This window comes from Stegostoma tigrinum, chromosome 16 (genome assembly GCF_030684315.1).
Source record: "Stegostoma tigrinum isolate sSteTig4 chromosome 16, sSteTig4.hap1, whole genome shotgun sequence".
Taxonomy (NCBI): Eukaryota; Metazoa; Chordata; class Chondrichthyes; order Orectolobiformes; family Stegostomatidae; genus Stegostoma; species Stegostoma tigrinum.
In genome coordinates, this window is record NC_081369.1 from 21,817,059 (window position 1) to 21,832,054 (window position 14,996).

Consider the following 14,996-nt stretch of genomic DNA (forward strand, 5'->3'; position numbering starts at 1 on the left):
CATCTCTCCCCTTGACCTGTCCGTCCTCCCCGGACTGACCTATTCCCTCCCCACCTCCCCACACATACTCTCCTCTCCCCCTATCTTCTCCTCTATCCATCTTCAGTCCGCCTCCCCCTCTCTCCCTATTTATTTCAGAATCCTCTCCCCATCCCCCTCTCTGATGAAGGGTCTAGGCCCGAAACGTCAGCTTTTATGCTCTTCAGGTGCTGCTTGGCCTGCTGTGTTCATCCAGCCCCACACTTTGTTAACTTGAACGTGCAATTGTCTTGACAGTTGGAGTGCTGTGCTTCCAGGGGAATAAGCATAAATGTCCTTAGTAGAACAATAATGTTTTATAATTTTCTTCCTAAGCAACTGGGTAAGGAGAGCACCACATGTTTACCAATCAACAACCATAAAAACATGCAACTCAATCATAATAAAAATTGTAAGTAAGCAATTGAAGCACTTTTCTTCATTGATCTTCTGTGCTGTATCGTTCAGAAGCAATTTTAACTTTCCTCTAAGCATGACCATTGAAGCCACATTCTCCTTATTGAAATTAGAAGACTCTTTGCAAATACATTGACCTTAGCAATCCTAAATGCTGCTGATCCTGCTATTGGCACAAGTCATTAGTGGTTATAATGCAAGATTCTTCAGATGGGTGACGTTGTAGACAGTGTCGATATTGATAGACTAGGTGAATGGGCAAAACTGTGGCAGATGGGAGTTCAATGTAAACAAGTGTGAGGTTATCCATTTTGGTCTGAAAAATGATAGGTCAGGGAATGTTTCAGAGTGTGAAGTTAAATCGAGTGGATATTCAGTGAGACTTGATAGGAGCGGCTCAGGTGCACAGAGCTTTAAAAGCAAACAGGCAGAAAATTACAGCTAGAAGAACAAGGATGCAGAGTCCAGTTCTGAGGGCCGTGAGACCTGAAACGTTAACTCTGATTTTTCTCTTCACAGATGCTGCCAGACCTGCTGAACTTTTCCAGCAACTTTTGTTTTTCTTCAAGGATGCATAAGTTCTGCTGCAGTTATACAAAACACTGGTTAAATGCCATTTGGAGCACTGTGAGCAGACCTTGGTACCACATATTAGGAATGATATATTGGCCTTGGAGGTTTACAAGAATGATACTTTGACTTCAGGTGTTATGAGGAGAGATTATAAAAATTAGGCCTGCTTTCTGTAGAACTTAGAAGGCTACGAGGTGATCTGATTAAATCCTTCAAGATATTAACAGGAAAAGACAGGATAGACAAAGATAAACTATTTCTACTGGTCTGAGGTTCTTGAATTAGTGTGGGAAGCGGGGAGACAGTCTAAAAATTAGGCCAGAGACTGCTCAGGAGAGATATTAGTAAGCTCTTTTACACACAAAGGCTTGGAGATATGTGCAACTCTCTTCCACTTTCAGAGCTCTGAAAGCTTGTGTTTTCAAATAAACCTGTTGGACAAGAACCTGGTGTCATGTGATTTCTAATTTTAAGTAAGATAAACTTTTTGTTAAGCAAAGGTATTAAGAGATATAAGCCAAAAGCAGGTAGATGGAGTTAGGCCACAGATCAGCTGACCTCACGGAATGGTGGAACAAACTTGAAGGGCTGAATGGCCTACCCCTAGTCCGATATTCCACATCCCTGTCTATTGTGAAGTCAAACTTGAACAATCTACATGATATTTAGTAAACACGGTTTAGGAATTTTGCCATTGGCATGTTGAAGAGTTGGCTTTTACTAAAGTGCAATTAAGGGTTTTGAAAGGTCAAATCCATTTTAGTGCAATGTCTCAGAACTGAACACTGGCTGTGCAGCTTTTGATTCACTTAGTGGTAGATCATTCTCATTCATTCTCCAGGAACGCTTTGGCACGAACTCCGCACTGGAGGACCAGGGTTCGCACTAGCCTAGCTTATGGCATTCATTACAAACATTGGTATTGCATGAACTTCTTGGCTATGCAATTCAACTTTAATACAGCTGTTTGAATTGTTATTAAATTTTATCAAAAGAGGCTTTCATCAAAACGTCTTGCTCCAGACAAGGATTTAATCTATTATTAACTATTTTATTGTATGAATTGAATTGAATCTGGATGAGCTGAAACATGAATAACTTAGTCTGCTTTTGTTAGCTAATTACAAAAAATGAACTCCAAGCTCATGAAGACAAATTTATTGAATATCAAATTTAAGAAGAAAACTAAATTAGTACAAGATTGCTTCAAAATATCACAAACTCTTTGTAGCTTTGTAGTTGTCACTTTAAAATTTAAAAACTTAAAGTTGAAACACCAGTGTTTCCTGAAAGTTGCCAATGTTTTAATCGTATCTGTGTAGCACAGAAACTGCTGCATTGCTAAGTATTCTCCTCTACATGGTACTGTTGAGAAAATCAGTTAGCACCAGTATCTTGATTTTGGTTATTTTCGACAATTCATAACTTTTTTTTCTGATCAGTACTAACTGTGACCTATCTTTCATAGCTAATTGTTTCAATTTATTGTGTATGATGATGTTTCAATACTGTCTGTGTGGAGAAAACAGATTTACCAATAATGGCCCTCAAATAAATCAACAATATCGCTCCATAGAACACAAAGCTGCAAAACGAGTTTAGATTTGTTTAAAGCATTTCCTGCGTTTTTTTTAAGAGAAATATTCATGTCATATGAATATGGCCCATGTTTAAAAATTATACCAGTCAAGTATAGAAAGCATTTTCAAATACTTAAATAATGGGTTTTCATTATAATTCCATCGCAGTACACAAATCAATACTTCAGGCAACCTGTGCCTTCACCACTTTTTCCTTAATACTCACAGAATAATGAAAAGACTGACGTAAAAATATTGTTTCAAGAGCAAAGCTGGATATGATACTGTTGTATTTGGTCTTGGTACAAAATTCCAAGCTTAATGGTACAACCATGAGACAGTTATATTTGTCACTTTAACAATAACTTACAGGTAAGACACATGACTATTTGGCAAAAAAAAAGATAAAAACATGTTTATCCTAACAACCGAGCCAGTCAGTTTTCACATTTCCTACTTTAATAATCTTCAAGCTCTGGTCTTCCATTTGGAGGTAGTACCAATCCTTGAAAAAGTAGGTGTGTCCTGTACAAAATGAGAAACAACATTGCCTGTTTAATACTCATTCATAAAAGAGCATTTTGTAAAGTTTCCTTCCAGTTAATGAATCCTGACTAAAATTTATGTTGTACATAGAGCAGGGGGTGGGGGGAGGGAGGTGGTGGTGGTGGAGGTGGTGGTGGTGGGGGGGGTGGGGGGGGGAGGGGGGGGGTGGAGAAGGGAGGTGGTGGTGTAGGCAGTTGGATGAAGAAGGGGGTTTACTTTTGGAACTTTCTCGACCTTTCCAAATTAATCAGGCAGAACTACTGAGTGTGATAAAGGAAGGCGTAGGATAGTGGGCAGAAGCGGTGGCTCAAAAATGCCTTATCTCTCAGTGCCTAAATTAAGAGATTATACAGGAATTGTTGGCCTAGAAAATGATTCTTCTAATTTTATGGCATGGCATATTAATTTGAAACACTGTCTTTATTGTTCATATTCACAATTTCTAAAAACAAATCACTGCCAATTCAACGATTTAAGTCTGACTTACATATACACATTTTTACATAAAGAGACAAAGAAACTAAAAAGTCTATTTCAAGGAAGTTAGGATTACCATTCTCAAGAGACTCAAGGGCACCATCCAAATTATCTGGAATGCCATTCCAGGCATCTGCAATTAGCTTAGGGAATCCAGGATCCATTTTTTTCTTCACTTCATTGTACCTGTAAAGATGAAACATACACTTTTCAACATGAACAAAGTAAGTTCTTCACATTACGTTATAAATCTCATTTTTTGTTAAGTAACATGAAATTGTCAATATAAGAAGGTACATGATCAGCAGTTTGTGAAATCTGAAGCATCAACACTGGCACATCTATAAAAAACATATAATTTTACTACTCAACTATGAACTGAAAATAAATATACCTCAACTAATATGTAGAGTTTCAGCCTACCTCCAAAACTTTTCGCCTGCAAAGATGTAAGTCTTCTTGTTTTTTTTCCAGTTAAAAACTGCATCAATACGTGACAAATCATCTGGCAGCCCAAGTGTGGAGATTTTCTTGGGATATCCTTTCTCCAGGTCACTGGCAGTATAAAGCCAGTGCTGATCTCCTAAATAAACAAGCCGTTGAATAATAGTGAGTTGCAGTAATTAACTGTTCTTATTGTTAACATAGACGTGATATGCGTAACAAATAGTTTATTGCCCTCAGTAAATCTGAGTAAGGTGGCATTTTCATCTTGTAATAGCTGGATTCACGTTCTGTATGAAAGGTTGATAAATAGGCTTATCAAACTTTGGTCTCAGACTATTTCTTCATTCAGTGCAAGTGTTTTATTGTCTTTCACATTTTACATAATTCTTGAGCATCAACTCTTCCATTTGTGACCCTGTGACAGTGAAAGGTTAAAGCACAGATAATGTTTGTATTTTAAATTTCCTTTAATCTATCCCAATAATGTGCATGTTGGGTATAGTCCAGAATTTGGACAGACATTTCACAAAAGTAATGTCAAATGTTTGCTATGTGCGGAGGCATATTCTGATATGTAATTACTACATTCTGGTTGTGATAAGTAGTCTTAAAAGGAAAATTATGTGATCGATCAAATCATTTTGACTAAGTTTGGACGTGTATTCAGAAGCTATTTTTGACAAAACATGTATTTTATAACATTTACTGAATCAGGGTAGTCAATATTGAAATTAATACCTGCAAAGAATACAGCCTTGTCAGTTAAAGGCTCCTGATAGACAGCATCAATTTTTTCAGGCAGATCAGTCCAGTAAGTAGCAACGAGCACTGGTCCCAGGGGTTTGGACCGGGGATTTCTGGTTCTCCACAAGAACCTAAGCAGCACAAAAGACTTTAGGAAATGTACAATAGACCTATTCATCAGTACATCTGTTTCTAATTATCATTGGCAAAGTAATACCAGCTGCAGAAGTTCCTTATTTCTGCATCTACAAGAGGATGCTCATTAAAAGTTTTTTTTGAAATCACAGTGACAAGATGCTTCTGTAAATTTACTAAAGAAAGATGCAAAAAGTCTACTTGACAACTTTAGCAAATGGGAGAATACCTTGGCCACTTGCAAACTAATGATTCTATTAGTGAAAATAAGTTAACATCGAAGATTATAAAAATGTTAACCAAACTTATCCATTGCAGTGATGAAGAAATTAAATAACAATGAATTTATAGTAACACCTGGTATCTCCCAATCATCCATCCTTGGTCCTTCTTATTTCTCATCTACATGCTGTCCCTTGGCAGTATAATCCAAAGTTACAGCATTAGTTTTCACATGTACACTGGCAATACACAGCTCTACTCCAACATCACCTCACTCGAATCTAACACAGTTGCAAATCTGTCAGATTATTATGCTTATCCAGCATCCAATACATATAATATTGGGAAGGCTGCCTCAGCTCATTGGTAGCTGAAATCATGATTCTTACCTTTATTATCTCAAAGCCACTTCTTCAAGAACACTCCACTGTTGATCTTCCGCATGCTGCCCTTTATAAATGTGAGATCATCAAAAATTCTGCTGTCTGTGTCTTAACTCACAGCACATCCTACCCCATCACTTCTGTGCTCACTCAATGACATTGACTCAACATCTTGATTTCATAGATCACAGAATCCCTACAGTATTGAAACAGGCCCTTCAGCCCAACAAGTCCACACTCAGAGCATCCCACAATGACACATTCCCCTATAACCCAGCTAACTTACACATCCCTGAATACTACGGGGGTGCAATTTAGCACTGCCAATTCACCTAGCCTGCACATCTTTGGACTGTGGGAGGAAACCGGAGTACCCAGAGGAAACACACACAGACACGGGGAGAATGTGCAAACTCCACACAGACAGTCACTCGAGGGTCAAATCAAACCCAAGTCCCTGGCACTGTGAAGCAGCAGTGCTAACCACTGAACCACTCTGCCACCCCGATTTAAAGATCAAAATTATTTAAAATTTGTCCATGTTTCAAATCTCTGTATCCCTATAACCTGCTCCCACTCTACAATTTCCTGAGACTATTTCATGAGCATGTCTAACAAATAAACATATCGTACAAGTTTTATTCCTGCAAGTGAAATCTTAGGATAGAAGTCTTGATAGCAGGGAATCTGGCTGGTATTATAAAGCATTACCATAACTCCACTGTTTCAATCTGCATTACAGCATGGTTGTTACAATTTCACATTAACTTAATCTTTGAACTCTGCTCGAAACTCTGTTTTGTCATTGCTAAACTGTGGAACAATTCATACTCACAGTGTTTCAGGTGAATTGCATGCCGATGTTGGGTAAGAAAATCAAAACTGTTATTTTGTGCAAATCTAATTTAGTCAGTAAGTGGAAGTGTAATTAAATTGAAGTATACAGTTTAAAGGTCAGACTTAAATAAGGTGTCAACAAGGTTTCCTGTAAAACTACAGCTTAATTAAGAACCAATTGATCCTCATTAACTGAGTCAGACAGACCCTTTGTCTTTGAAGCATATACAACTGGTCACGTTATGCGACTTTGCAGTTCAGTGTGACTTGGAATGAAATGTCAGAGTTAAATGAGTCAGGGAGTTAAGGTGAGGAAGGGAAGGAGGCATTCTGGAGCTTTTGCTTTGCTTGAACTTTTTTCAGGATTTAGAAATGATTCTTAATCTGCTATAGCAGAAGAAGATTGTAATTTGGCATCTGGTAAGTGAAAAAGGTCAACTGTTTTCCTAAGGTTCAACTTCGCACAGCAGCTGATACTGTGGTTAATAAAATATATAAAATTGAAGGTTATATCGTTCCTTGGAGGAAATTATCAGTGGCAGGAGAGGTAATATAGTTGTAGCAGGTGGGAGTTCTTGGTCAGCTTAGTCCACAGATAGTGTTTCGAGTAGCTTTGGCTCAAAGTTTATGAGCTAGAGGCTGAAATACAGGCACTGCAACACCTCAGGTAGGACGGATGGGGGAATGGGGTAAAGTTACCAGGATTCTTTGCAGCAGAAGACATGGTGGCTCAGTGGTTAGCATGCTGTCTCACAGCTCCAGGGACCCAGGTTCGATTCCAGCCTTGCGTGGAGTTTGCACATTTGCCCTGTGCCTGTGTGGGTTTCCTCCCATAGTGCGAAGATGTGCAGGTTAGGTGGACTGGTCCAGCTAAATTGCCAGTGATGTGCAGGATAGGTGAATTAGCCAATGATAGTGTGGGGTTATGGGGATAGGGTAGGGGGCTAGGTTTGGGTGGAATGCTCTTCCAAGGGTGAGTGCAGACTCTATGCCCTTATAATTGATGTCTCTGCATTTTAGGTGTCCTATGATTCTGAGGGTTGATTTGTCTGATTTTGTCAGTATTCAGTGACAGAATGTCTTAACTGCAAATGAGGGGACCCACAGCGCAGGACTATCAGCTTTTGCAATTGTCCAACAAATCTGAGATTTTTTCCAGTAGTCTGGATAAGCTTTAGGCCTGCAGGGTGGATGATCTAGCTGACCATGGAGTGGTGGCAGGGGAAGCGATTCGAGAGGGGAGAATAAGAATGCATACGAGGTAAGGGGGAAACAGTATAGTGAAAGGGGATTGATACCACTCTCCGCAGCTAAGAGCATAAGTCTAGATAGCTGTGCTGACTGCCTCATACCAGAGTTCAAAGATGAATGAACTTGCAACATGTGGGGGAGGATCCACGTTAAGTACTGCTGACAAAAGGAGGGGGTTCTGCATTGTCAGTATGAACAGGTAGGCACAAAATTAAAAAGCAAAAACTCAAAGGTCATTACCTCTATGTGTCATGTGCCACATGCAAAATGGGCAAATATGACTGGAGAGATGAATGTGTGGCTCAAAGACTGATGTAGATAAAGTGGATTCTGGTTTACAAGACTCTGATACCGGTACTGGGGAAAGAGACACCTGTCCAGTCAGGACAGTCTCAATTTCAATCGTACTTAGAATCACTGTATCACTACTGTGTTGTTAAGAGGCCATTCGGCTCATTGAATCTGTGCCAACTTTCTGAAGAGCATTCCACCCAGGCATCAGTGTCTGTTCTCTATGCGGACTTCACTAAAGTACGTGAAAAAGTTCCTCACGGTAGGCTGGTCCAGAAGATTAAGTCACATGGATTCCACGTTGAGTTCGTAAGTTGGACACAAAATTCATTTGGTCATAGAGGACAGAGGGTAGGTGCAGAGGGGTGTATTTCTGACTGCAAGTCAATGGCCAGTGGTGTTCTGCAACGATCAGTGCTGGGACCTGAGATAATGGAAACTGCAGATGCTGGAGAAGCCGAGATAACAAAATGTGGAGCTGGGATGAACACAGCAGGCCAAGCAGCATCTTAGGCGCACAAAAGCTGACGTTTCGGGCCCAGACCCTTCATCAAGGGTCTGATGAAGGGTCTAGGCCCGAAATGTCAGCTTTTGTGCTCCTAAGATGCTGCTTGGCCTGCTGTATTAATCCAGCTCCACATTTTGTTATCTCAGTGCTAGAACCTGTTGTTTCTAAGTTATATAAATGATTTGGATGAAAGCGTATATGGTCTGGTTAGTAAGTTTGCAGACAACATGAAAATTGGTGGAGTTGCGAAAGTGAGCAAGGTTGTCAAAGGATGCAGCAGGATGTGGGTCAGTTGGAAAGCTGGGCAGAGCAAATGGCAGATGGAGTTCAACCCGGACAAATGTGAGGTGATGCATTTTAGGAGGTCAAATACAAGAGCGACATATACTGCAGGACTGTGAGGAGCAATTTAAAGTAAACAAGTCTCTTCTATTGAAAGTGAGACAGGAGAATTAATAATGGAAAATAAGGAGATGACAGATAAATTGAAGAAATATTTCATTCTCGTTTTTGTAATAAAGGATAGAGGTAACATTCCAGAAACAGTAACAAGGAAGACAAAGGAAGGGAACAAGGAATTCAAGAAAATCGCAATCATGACAGAAGTGTTACTGAGTAAACTACTGGAAGTGTAAGCTAAGAATTACTCAAGTGGTGATGGAATTCATCCAAGGTTTGTTAAAGGAATGGCTAGTAGGATAAATTGATGGATTGTTTTAATTTTGAAAAACTCCCTTGATTTGAGACATTCCTAAATTATTGCAACTCTTTACTGAGAAAGGGGAGATAGAAAGCAAGAAATTTACAGGATCGTCAAGCTATGTTCTATGTTCTATAGCAGTTGTGGTGTTCTATGTTCTATAGCAGTTGTGGAAGCAAGGTCATTGGGGTCATTTAAGAGACTGCTGGACATGCATATGGTCACAGAAATTTGAGGGTGCATCCATGAGGATCAATGGTCGGCACAACATTGTGGGCTGAAGGGCCTGTTCTGTGCTGTACTGTTCTATGTTCTATGTTCTAAGCCTAACATTTGTCAGAGGGAAAATATTAGAAGCCATTATCAAAGAGGTTACAGCATGGCCCTTAGACATAATCAAGGAAATCAGGCAGAATCAACATGATTTTGTGAAAGGGGAATCTTGTTTGACTAATCTGTTGAAGTTGTTTGAGGAGATAAAGCATGATGTAGGTAAAGGGGTATCAGTAGATGTACTGTATCTAGACTTCCAGAAGGAATTTGATAAGGTGCTACATGAAGCACAACTACAGAAAATAAAAAGCTCATGGTATAATTGGTAGCATATTGGTATGTATAGAGGATTGGTTAGCTAACTTGAAGAGGACAGTAGACAAAATGGGTATTTTTCAGGTTAGCAAAATGTAAAGAGTAATGTTCCACAGCAATCAGTCCTGAGACTTCAGCTATTTACAACTTAGATAAATGCCTTAGTTGAAGGGACACAAGGTATGGTTGCCAAATGTACTGATAACACAAAGACAGAGTGGAATGAAGATGTGAAGAGGACATAAGGAGGCTACAAAAAAAAAAGGTAGCTTAAATGAGCGTGCCAAGATGTCAACAAATGAGATATCTTGTGGGAAGTGGGAAATGTGAAATTGTCCATTTGAGCAGAAATAATTAAAAAATCATTTTACTTAAATGGTGAGAGATTATAGAGCTTGGAAATACAGCTTAATCCTGGTGTCCTCATGCATGAATTGCAGAAGTTAGTACGGAGGTATAGCAATTAATTAGTAAAGTTAGTACAATCTTATTATTTACTAGGAGGGTAATTTACTACAAAAGTAGAGAGGTTTTACTTCAGTTATATAGGGTACTGATGAGACTACATCTTGGCCATGTACAGAACTGGTCGCCTTATTTAAGGAAGGATTTATCTGCATTGGATATATGTCCAGGTTATTTTATGAGCAAAGGTTGGATAGATAAGACCTGGTATCCACTGAAGTTCAGAAGAGTAAGGAATAACTTGATTGAAACATACAAGATCCTGAAGGGTCTTGACAGGTAGATGTGGATAGGATGTTTTCGCTTATGGCAGAATCTAGAACCAGGGGTTACTGTTTAAAAATGAGGGGTCACCCATTTTAAACAGAGATTGGGCAAAAACAGTTTCTCAGAGGGTTGACAGTCTTTGGAAGTCTCTTCCTAGGAAAGGTGAAAATGTTGGAGGCACAGTCCTTCAACATCTTTTAAGGCAGGTGTCGACAGATTCTTCTCAAGCAAGAGGAGAAATGTTATCAGGGATTGTCAGGATACAATTGGATCATCCCCATGACTTTAATAAATGGCACAGTAAGTTTGAGGGGCTGAATGGCCTATTCATGCCCTTAAATCATATACCATTGCATACTGGATCCCAATTAGTTGTGTAGGTGGAGACCATTTGATAAGGGTAACTACAGGCAGGTAGGTAGGGAAGGACAGAGGGATCATTTACCATTGTCACACAAGATGCATTTGTGATTTTAAGAACCTTTTGTGGGAGAAGCAGCTATTTCTAGATTGATCACTAGTAGTTCTTCTTAATCTATCCCAACTTCATAAAGAGCTGATGGTTCAACTACAGTTCTTCATTTCTATACTAGTTCAATGCTAGTTTGGAATGTCCCAATAGCCCTCTGATTTGTTTGACTTTATGCGCTGTTTATTCCCAGAACAAGAGGTCTGGTTTCTTTTTAGCTTGCCAAAGAATTCCAGCAGAGTAGCGTCCCATTACTCTCCAGGCTACACAGATGTTAAAATATCCAGGGATAATAAATGCAGCCAATTTCCCCTTGAGAGCTCGCACTCAAAGCTTTCAGAAGTACATTTAACATCTTTATGACTGACTGTAGGTGCAGGGTCACAAAACCTTCGGTCAGTCTGTGGCAGATTTTGGATCTTGCCGATTTTCAGAGAATACAGAAGTTTAATTCAATTAATTGGTGACATAGAAAATCAAATATATAAACACCTTTCAATTACAGTTTGTAAAATAATACATAAACAGTGAAGAAAAAAGTGCTTAAAATCAACAAGATAATAAAGTAATTGAAACTGCACAGGTTAGGCGGATTGATGTGATTAGTCCAAGCTGAGTAAGTGGGGTCATGGCCCATTTGGAGCAAAGTGCAAGACCAGAGGACAAAACTGGAAACTAAATTAGCATGCCACCATGCCATGCCATGCCAATCCGAGGTGAAATGATGCTTGGTTCCTTTAAAAAAGATAATTAAAATTGATATATGATAACTTTTAAAAATTTCCAGTTTTAGACCACTTCAGCTTTCGGATAGCCAGATTTGAAACACTGTACTGTACCGGAAAGAGCTAAATGATATTAAAGTATAAAGCAGTCAGGTTCTGAGCAGCTCCCAGTTCATCCAATTCCAAACTATTTTCCCGACGTCCTCAAAAATACAGATAAAACAGTATCCCTCAGATGTTCCACTATCTCTGCCAGAAATAACAGACAGTAGAAACACTGAAACCAATCCAGTTGTAGTTTCTGAAGTCCGTTTAAATAGAAAGACTTGAACAGGCTCGACAGGAAATATTGCTTTTGTATGGTCATGAAAAACAGTGACAGAGAATGAAGAACTCTTTTCACATCTTAAATCAATTTTTCTTTCTGACTTATTTAACTGCAGGTTTAAAATGGGAAATTTTCTTACCGATCTTTAAAGAAGAAAATTTCCCCTCTGATTTGCGTAACTCCATCAAAAATCAAGGTGTCCTCACACAGGTTCATAGGAGTGACAGGGCCCTGTGTTGGTGGCAAGGGTTTATCAGTCGGTGGACCTGAATCGGACCCAGAATAGACAAGATTTGTTTTTAGTTGACAGGAAAAATACAATTCAAAAGTTAGGCCCACAGTTGTGTGGATGACTGGTCACCTCTTTTGATTAGACAACAACACTGAGTAAGTCATATGACATTCCAATGAAACAGTTAAGTCCAATATCCTGGCAACGTATAACTGGACTTTTTCTAGTCTTTCGAGTCGCTGTCCCATCTGAGCTGCCTTTGGATTGACAACCACACTAATCCAAATAGATAATTCGGCATTGATCATTCCCCGACAATGCCGTATGTCAGATTTAATTTCCTGGTAACAGAGCTGGAATTAAATGCCAACGTCTCCCCACAACAAAGGCAACTTATTGACACTGCACAGTTGCATTACAGAAGTAATGGTGGAGAATGTAAAAAATTATATTTAGATGACTCCTCTCTTGATTCTCCTCCTTGAAGTAGCACAATGAGGGCAGTCACATTAATTAATATCGTCTTAAAAAGATTTTAAGAACAAATGGGATTTACAGAATACAAAAGCAAACTTGAACATTCCTATTATTATTTCTGTACACTGCTGCTTTACCATAAAGCTTTTGAATGCCGAGAATATCATCATTTGAAAGCCTGAAGTTTTTGCTGTAGGTGTAGATTGGGGCCATTAGAGCTCCAGGGTCTTGGGAATGCTCCAAACCAAGTGCATGACCAAACTCATGAGCAGCAACAAGGAAAAGACTATAACCTGGAAGGGTAACAAAGAAAAATCATGTTTCTTGTTAAAGAAAAACGCAAAGACACATCATGTTAGATATTACATACTTTCTCACAGTATTTTTTGTGGGGGTGGGGGGTGGGGTGGGGTGGTGATGTTCATGTAAAATAGATCAGTTCCCCATCAACCTTCAAGCTCACCCACATAACCCAGCAGCAAACTTAACGGTTTGGTCAGATGTTCAATGAATAATTCTATGGAGGTAGTTTAAAGCTCAATTGACACAAATATTATGCTGTTAGCTCCATAATACAGTTAGTGCAGGAGGCAGGTGGGTGAGGAATCCGCTTTGTTTCAAAAGCATTTAAGATGGTGGGGAAGTTGAGTGTGCTATCTTTGTGGGTGGTGCTCTTTGCTTGCTTCCTTCCTACCTGTGAGTATTTGAAAACCCACTCCTCCACACCTTATAAGCCACTACAATGTGCCAAACAGACTCCTGCCCAAAACCATTTAATTCACCTCATTCCCAGATCCACTGGGACTCCTTCAGTTTCAAGTTCGAGCCTCTGTGGTGTTCTGGCACTGCTGGAGCTCCTTGATAATCCAACTGTCCGACAGCCCCACAAGACAGAATTTCCTAAACTGACTCTGGTTCAGTGTAACCCAGCCGCACTGCCTGTAGCTCCATGGCCAGCTTGTTGTTGGCCTGTCAACTTGCCGCTCATTTTTCTTCTGCGGTGATTTTCAGCTGTTTGCCCATCGCATCCTCCTTGTACATATAATTAGCTCATTTTTACTATAGTTAATTAACCATGACCAAGAACTATGAATGTACTTTGGCCACAGATATCCACCCAAATCCCATCTCCCTCACATCTCCCGCCCATCCCCCCCACCCCCCCACACACACACCACCCTAGTTGTTGTACTGACCATGATCTTCTACTAACCTCTCCAGTCTATTCCTTGCACAAGTCTCCTCTGACTACAGGGCAAGGCCCAAGGTTAGGCTCAAAACCAAATACAGAGTCTTGGCCTCATCTGACAGGACACAGAGGTTCCACTGAACATTTATTTGCCCTACAAGTCCCAAAAGAACATAAGGAATAGAAGACGGAGTAGGTCATTTGGTCACTAGAGATTTCTCCTCCACTGGCTGAACTGATTGTGGTTGCAATTACATTTTCTTGTCTTTTACCATAATACTTTATCTCCTTTATAGATCTAAAATCTGTATAGCTCAGCTTTGAGTAAATTCAAAGACCTACGCTCCACTCTCTTGAGTAGAGAATTCCAAAGATTAATGACACTCTGAGGATAAATTCCTTGTCATTTTGATATTAAGTGGGGCATCTTTTACTTAGAAAGACCACGCCAGTTCAAGATTCCCCACAAGGGGAAACTAAAATCATAGGCAGTTCACAGCATAGAAGCGGCCACTTGGCCCATCATGTCTGTGTCAGCCTAGATAAGAGATACTCATCTAAATTCTGCTTTGTGGCATTTATTCTATAGCCCTGCTGGTTAACATGCTCTCTCTATCAACTTTGTTGATCCACTCAGTATCCCAAATGTTTCACTAAGATTACCTCCTATTCTTCTAAACTCCGGTGAGTATGGGCCCATGCTAGGCGATGGCCGAGTGGTATTATCACTGGACTTTTAATCCAGAGACCCAGATAATATTCTGAGGATCAGGGCTCGAATCCCACCACAGCAGATGGTGGAAAGTTTGGAATCAATTAAAAAAAATCTGGAATTATTGATGACCAGGAGTCCATTGCCAATTGTCAGAAAAACTCATTTGGTTCACTAATGCCCTTGAGGGAAGGAAACTGCCATCCTCGCACTGTCTGGCCTGAGTCTGACTCCAGACCCACAGCAATGGGCAATAAATGCTGCCTGGCCAGCAACGCCCCCAACCCATGAATGAATACAGAAAGAAGAGATCTGGTCAAATGTTCCATATAAGCCAACTCATTTATCCGAGGAATCAAGTGAATCTTCTCTGAACTGTCTCCTATGAAATATATTCATCATTAAATAAGGAGAC

The 14,996-nt window shown here is 39.8% G+C and overlaps 1 protein-coding gene across 1 annotated transcript in view; it reads right to left on the reverse strand.

The window, feature by feature from the left end:
* Nucleotides 1-2,151: 2,151 nt before the first annotated feature.
* The window catches only part of mmp2 (matrix metallopeptidase 2), a 28,421-nt gene continuing 15,576 nt past the window's right edge, over nucleotides 2,152-14,996 (reverse strand). Inside the window, exons 8-13 of the mRNA XM_048546797.2 lie at nucleotides 12,818-12,973; nucleotides 12,111-12,237; nucleotides 4,797-4,933; nucleotides 4,035-4,194; nucleotides 3,688-3,797; nucleotides 2,152-3,113 (exon numbers count right to left, since the gene is read on the reverse strand). Coding sequence (XP_048402754.1) covers nucleotides 3,010-3,113; nucleotides 3,688-3,797; nucleotides 4,035-4,194; nucleotides 4,797-4,933; nucleotides 12,111-12,237; nucleotides 12,818-12,973 — 794 coding nt within the window. The 3' untranslated portion in view covers nucleotides 2,152-3,009. The remainder of the gene's footprint in view (nucleotides 3,114-3,687; nucleotides 3,798-4,034; nucleotides 4,195-4,796; nucleotides 4,934-12,110; nucleotides 12,238-12,817; nucleotides 12,974-14,996) is intronic.